Genomic DNA, 7110 nt, shown 5'->3' with positions numbered 1-7110 from the left:
ACAGAGCCTTACCCTCTCTTGTTTGAAATCTGCAAAAGCACCATCTGCATATTTCTGCTTGCTCAGAAGCTGCTTCCTCCTCTCCTGACGTTTGGCACGCTTCTGGAATTCCTCGTTGTGACCGTTCAAGTGTGTGGTCAGCTCTGCCGTGCTATGCAATTTCATATCACAGTGCTTGCACTGGTAGACAGGGTTCTGAGAGCGGGTGCCGCTTCCCAGTATAGTAAAGTCCCTCTTCAGATCCTTGCTGTGGTGGTCAGTGTAATGCATGCAAAGCAGCTCTGCTGTGCTGAAGGACAGCTTGAAACATTTTATGCACCTGAAGGGAAGCCACTCAATTTCCTGAGCCTCAGTCTCCAGCTCAGGCTTTTCAAAGTCATTCCTCTCCTCGGTTGGAGTTGGCTTTTCATGCTCATCGGCATACACAGCAGTGAAGTAACCCCCCAGCTTGCTGGCATGCTGCTTCTTAGGGAAAACACCAGGGTGACGCTTCATGTAGTGGGACACAATGCCCTTTTTGCTGAAGGACTGGAAGGAACAAAGCGAGCATTTCTTCTTCTCTACAGCCCTCCTCAGCTCCTCACTTAACTGAGGAGTGTCATCCTTGGGAGGAGATGGAATGATCACTTTATTGGGTTTGTCGCTTACCGTCCTGGAGGCTGCTAAGCAGTGAGTGTAGTAAGCATCAATGTCATGTCTTTTCTGGTAGTGTGCTGCAAGCCCTTTGCGGATAGGGTTGGTGTATGAACACAAGGCACATTTGAAGAGGTTGTTCTTGCCTTCTGGCTGTGCCCGAACATTATTATGTTTGATGCGGTAGTGTCTCGCTATCCCCTTCCGAGTGGAGCAGAAATATTTACAGAGCTGACACCGGAAAACTGTGTGAGACACTAAATGAGAACTGGAGAAATGAGATGCTGCCATAGAAACTTCTCCAACATCCTCAGCAGCAAGTTCTGGGGAGGCCTTGATTTCAGTCATCATGTCTGGCTCCACTGAGGCAGACACCTTTGGTGGTGACTGGGCAAAAACATCAAATTCAGGTTGATTGTGGTATTTTTCATAGTGAATTTTCAGCTTCTCAAGTGTTCCATGTGTGTAAGGGCAGAGTTTGCATCGATAAGCACCATAACCTTGCTTGAAAATCCTACTTGTCTCTTCCACGTCATTCTGAGCAATATCATTTGACTGCTCCACATCATGCACAAAGTCTTCAGCGGTGACCTTTACTGCTGGGTGCCGCTTCTGGTAGTGTGTGAGAACACCATGAATACGTGTATTAATGTATGGGCAATGTCTGCACTTATATACAGCGCCTGGGTTAATGTCTATATCCTGAGCAAAGTCCGCAGCTTTCACTTTCATGCCAGGATGCTTTTTGCCATAATGTGTCAGGAGGCCATGCAAGTTGTTGTACTCAGACTGGCAAACTGTACACTGATACGGAGTGGAGGAGATGGCAGGGTTGGCAGAAGCCAGCTGGACAGTTTTTTCCTGGGAAAGGCTGGGATCCTCTAAACACTCAGCATCCTGATCCATCTGTGCTGTTGTTATCTGGTCTTCAGAATCCATCCTGACCCCAGCTTCATCAGGCTGTGGGATGCATTTCTCAACATCATCTTTCTCCTTAATGATATCTAACAACACAGATTCATCTCCATTCATGGCCCAAGGGTGAAATGCTTGGTAGTGATTAGTAATATCCCAAATGGAAGATGCTTCAAAAATGCAGTCTCTGCATCTATAGGTTTTTATCTCTGTTGGCATCACTAAGGCAGGAGGGGAAGGATCAGGACCTGCCCAAAGTTTAGTTGCCATATATGTATAGTCAACATAGTGCTCAGGATGTCTCCTTTGGTAATGCACAAGCAAGCCACTTGGTTCTGTGTGTGAATAGATGCACCATTCACAGTGATAACCAGCTTCTATCAAGCCATCCAAAAATGCCCATCTCAGAATAGATGTGACTGTGGCCTTCAGATTAGGGTGGTCTTTCTTAATATGCTTCCTCAATGCATAGAAGTAAGGTGACGTGTAGCTACACTGCCTGCATTTCAGGGCTCTCAGCTTTGACTTGTCCCGTTCGGTGCCGGAGGTGTGAGCAGGCATGGTGCCAGTCGATTTCTTCTGGCTGCGATCGCAAAGGCTTCTAATGGTGGCTGTATGCTGCCTAATCACATCTGCGTTAGCTTTGAAATCACGATGCTTCTTTTGATAATGAATGAGCACGCCTTTCACGGTCCGATTTCCATAATCACAGTGTTGGCAGAAGAACATTTCATTCTCGGTAGGATTCACAGAGGTCTCAGAGCCACCCCGGCTCAACTGGTGCATTGACATTGGTGGCCGCTGAATACCAGGTGGCAACTCACCAGCCCTCATCATTGCTGCAGTGGGGGGTGCCTGTCTGATATATTTGGCGGTGACCTTTATCTCTGGGTGCCTTTTCTGGTAGTGGACAAGCACTCCCACAACTGAGCGGTTGCTGTACGAACAGTGCTTGCAATAGTAAATTTCAGTAGCAAGGTCTGGAGGTGGTGGTGGGAGAGGTTGAGAAGCCAAGTTGGACAACTTTGAGGTGATGGGTGTCCCCAACTCAAAAGCCATCTGAGCCAGGGCAGAGCCCCTGTCAACAGACACTACGCGCATGGTCTTCTGAATTCTGAAATATGATGCTTTTTCTTCGGGGTGCTTTTTCTGGTAATGCACCAGAACTGAATGCATGTTAGGGCTTGCAAATGAACACACGTCACAGTCATAAACAACCACAGAATTGACTGAAGGATCCTTCTGATTTTCACACTCAGGACTAAAACTCTTGGTGACACTTTTGTTAAAACTAGTTGGCATACCAGCCCCACGAGCCACGGGGGTTGACGTTGCCATAGTTTTTGGAGCAGAATTCAAGATCTCTCTCAGTGTCTGAGACTCTGTGTTCAGCCCTTCTTGCTGCTCAACAACATAGCTTGAAAATATCATTGCATTGTTAATTTTCACTGTGGGATGCATTCTTTGGTAATGTGGCATCAGGCTTCTAACATTCGGGCTTGTATAAGAGCAGAAGCGGCAGCGGTAGATCAGATCAGAATGATCAAAGTTCAGTACATTCATAGCTTCAGGATGATGCTCTCCATAATGCTGCTGCAGGTCTTCGAAGTTTGTGTAGTCAATGTAGCACTCAAGACACCTGTATACTGCGCTGTGATCATTGGGATCCAGGATATACCTAAAACTGAATTTAATATAGGGATGCATTCGCTGGTAGTGAGTGCTAACACTCCTGGCAGATTTGTTGCTGAAATCACAGTGTTTACAATAGTAGAGCCTACCAGAGTCACTGAACTCCGAATTATCATTGTTCTGATCAGTACCATACATGTTTGACTGGCTCCCCAGAAGAGAGGCATTAGGGCTCTGATGGTCCTTCAAGTTGACAGAAGAATAATAGTCTTCCTCATCTTCAGATAAAGTGAGCTCAATCTCTGCTCCATTGGTGGAATTGTAGTCATGCTGCATGCTTCTAAAGTTCGTCTCTTTCTGGGAATCATTAGCCTCTCTCCCCCACATCTGCTGGGGTGTGTAAGAACTGGAAACCTCTATCATTGGTTCTGTTTGCTCTTCTTCTCTGTCTAACTCCACTTCTATCTCCACCTCATTGTCCTCATCCTCTTCCTCATCATCCTCTACGTTAATCACAGCATCCTCTTGCTGTTTGTTTTGGTTGATTTTGCTCTGCAGGTTGCTCGCTATTTCATCAATTCTAGTTCTCTTTTTCACTGGAGAGAGATCTAAAGGGAAGTCATTTGACACCTTCCGAGGGGCCTTTGCAACAAAGTTATTTTTAGATGAGAGCCCAAGGATGGAGGTCTGGCTCTTCTTCACTGTGCTGGCAGAAGGGTGAGCATCTGCCTCACTCTCTTGTGGTGTGTTTGTTGGTGGTCCATCATATTTTGGCAAGTTGTCACAGAATGAATGCTTGTGCTGTTGATGAACTCTGAGGCCTTTCAAAGTTGTGGTGGAATAGTTGCACATTGTGCACTTGTATGGATGCTGTGAATGGGGCTGGGGTGACTGCTGTTGTTGCTGCTGTGGCTGCACTGGTTCCATCATCCCAGCTGATTTCCTGCCATTTATATTTCCACTCTCGTAAGACACTGTGCTGTCATTCAAAGAAGAGGTGATGCTTTCAGCCTGAGAGTTCAGAGTGTCCCAGTCTGATGTTGTTCCTGTGTGACATTGCTTGTGGGCACCAAGCTTTAACGAACTCTTGCAGGTGAAAGGGCATTCATCACATTTGTACACAGCTGTCTTCCCAGACAGGTGGATGTTCTCAATGTGACGGGAAATGCTTCGGCGGTGCATTGTTAGGAAAGGGCAAAAAGGACACTGGAACCTGTTCATATACCTTCTAAAGGGAATCCCCTTTGTTTCCAATAGTTTGTTGCCATCAGACCCCATCAGCTGCTCTGCAGACATTCCTGAGGTCTGGTGATCCATGGAGTTCAAACCATTCTCGCTGTCCATTTCATTTAGCTCTTCATCTGAGCTGGAGTCATTTAGCATACTGCTTGTTTCCAGGTCAGCAGAAGAATTCGTCATATCAGCAATTCCATAGCGGGATCTGTCAGACAAATTAACCATGCCTGAGTTGTGAGGTGACTTAGGCTTCAACTGAGGGTAAGACACAGAAGAAAACTTGGAAGATGTGGAAGAGTTTGGCCTGATAAGGGAATTGCCCATAGAGCTCCTGAAGTTTGAGACATTAGCATTCGACATCTCACGTCCTGTTGTATTAATGGAGATATAATTAGAGTTTGGAGAGGCATTCTGGGCACTCTTACTCTGTACATCAGGTGCACTGGTTCCATCTTGTTGCTGCCTCAGGCTAGACAGGATTTTTACCATGCTGCGGTGCTTCTTCATCATGTGGTCACACCAGCGTTCCCTTCGAGGTGTCTGGTAGCTGCACCATTCACAGCAAAAGTTGCCCCTAGATTTTGTCAGGGGCTTGACCATGGATTCCAAAATGCTCCGCTCCACCACCTCTGCAGGCAGCTCCTTGCAGGGTTCCTGCACTGGCACAGAAGCAGACGTTGATTCAGACATAGCAACAGCAGCAGTAGGAGGAGTTGAACTCTCTTTCAGGTTGTTTTTGTGATACATTTTCTGGTGCTTAACAATCCTCGCACGCCTGGGTGACTTGTAGGTGCAGAAGCGGCAACTGAAAACTTTGCCAAACCCTTCATGCATCATGATGTTGTAACTTAGAGAACTAGCAGTTGGTGGCCCCACTGAGCTCCCCCCAGCCTGTGCTCCATGAACCTTGCGTGTGTGCTCTATAAGGAGGTTTTTGGAACGGAAGTAACGCACACAGAACTTGCATTGGAAAAACTTGTTGGTTGGTTTAGGATTTGGAGCCATGTGCTGACCATAGAAAGTCTGGCTCTGGCTATAGTAACTTCCAGTCCCCATCTGACTTGTTGCATTTTGCCCTAAAATGAAAATTAAGGTGTATATATAAATAAATAAAATCAAAGAGAGAGGCTTTTTCTCCACCCACCCTATATGCATAAGAGTGCAACTACATCCTGAATAGATAAATAAGCACACCAGGATTCACTCATTTACTTATGGTGAGATCTACATATCTGGCAATGGCCAGAAAAATGTCCATTATGCATACTGTCTACATATATATATGACCACCGTGTACAGTTTGGGATAGATAATTTTCAAAATAATCTTGGGGAAAAAAGAAAGCTGCTACACTAATAAAGTTGAAAATTTTGAGGTGGTTCATGGTAGTGAAGAACAATCATGAAAATCTAGAAGCCAAAAAGCAGTCTGAAGAAATACATGAGAAGCAGCTGGGAAATAAAATCATCCTCCATGTAGGCATTTAGAGGAAAAGCTGTCATCAGAACCAACATGGCTGAAGCTAGACATCTGCTTTGCTGACACAGTAATAAAGATAATGCGAGGTTTTTTTAAGTCAGATTAAAAGTAGAAACTAAAACCCACTGAAACAACCCATGAGTAAAAAAGGGGGATAGAGTTGAGATCTTAGAGTTGAAATCAGTCTTAGAGTTGAGATTTACCTGCTATTTCATCTGCAATTGTAAATTCATCCTTTACAGAAGAAAACTCGACCTCAGTCTGGTTGCTAGCATTCATGGAACCAGACCTTGGCTGGCTAGGACTTTCCTCAGAGACATCAGTTGGCTGCAGAAATGCAGTGTGAACATCCTGAATGTGAGCTTTCAGGTCTTCATAAGATGGAGCTCGAAAATCACAGCCATCACACTGCAGGACCTCCATGGTTCAGGGATGATCTTTTACATTAGAAAATTCTGCAAGAAAAACAGGGGAAGAAGAGAACAAGAAAGAGATATGTTTTACAGCAATGCCATTGTAACAAATCCTGAAAATAGGTAATACCAAGCTTATGATGACTCAGTCATTTCCACAGATTCTGCAAATACTGCAGCATAAAACTCAACCTTTGCTTACCATATTAAGAGGCATCAACTGAGAGTCATATAAAGTCCTATCTAGGTAGCTCACAAGTTGCTGACTCAACACTATTAACAGTCAACTTTCTGACAAGTGACTATTGATTCAATGGACTTTGTCCTCTTGGCTTTTCCGTTACACAGGATAGGGAGAAACCTGTCTTGTTCAAAGACCACAACACATATGCTAGAGAAACAGCACATTTACTCCCAGTCATGCACTGAGATTTATAACCAGAATACAGTGGTTTCCGCTTTTGTGAGACCCACTGCAACCTTCCTGGAAGTTGCTAAGTCCTGCCTGTTTCACTACCATAGATCAAAAGCCTGCGCTGGAAGAAACTTGCTTTTCTTCTCGACATCCTATAAATTCTGATGTTGATGGAAAACCTAGACATAACTGCGAGATGAGATGGAGCTACATGAATACAAGGTAGAATACTTTTATTCTACCTTTTATAAGCTTTTCCATTCTTTCTTAAAATGTTTACAGTTTGATTTTAATCTATTCTGAGGACATGATCTTTGTGTGTTAGCAATCTGGGGGATGGAGAGGACTGAAGGAAGACAGGGACAGCAATGGGAATAGGAATACTGC

General features: G+C 44.8%; 1 protein-coding gene across 2 annotated transcripts in view; it reads right to left on the bottom strand.

Moving 5' to 3' along the window:
• The window catches only part of ZNF462 (zinc finger protein 462), a 48736-nt gene extending 42418 nt beyond the window's left edge, over nucleotides 1-6318 (bottom strand). The window contains exons 1-3 of one of the 2 annotated variants that reach the window (XM_029086225.1): nucleotides 6099-6318; nucleotides 2597-5492; nucleotide 13 (exon numbers count right to left, since the gene is read on the bottom strand). In XM_029086225.1, the coding sequence (XP_028942058.1) occupies nucleotide 13; nucleotides 2597-5492; nucleotides 6099-6318 (3117 nt within the window). Of the gene's footprint in view, nucleotides 1-12; nucleotides 5493-6098 lie in introns of both variants that reach the window. The other variant, XM_010173018.1, reaches the window with a different exon arrangement.
• Nucleotides 6319-7110: the final 792 nt, after the last annotated feature.

This window comes from Antrostomus carolinensis, unplaced genomic scaffold (assembly GCF_000700745.2).
Source record: "Antrostomus carolinensis isolate BGI_N321 unplaced genomic scaffold, ASM70074v2 scaffold6978, whole genome shotgun sequence".
Taxonomy (NCBI): domain Eukaryota; kingdom Metazoa; phylum Chordata; class Aves; order Caprimulgiformes; family Caprimulgidae; genus Antrostomus; species Antrostomus carolinensis.
The sequence above is the reverse complement of the archived record's forward strand: the minus strand, read 5'-3'. Positions and strand labels throughout refer to the sequence as shown.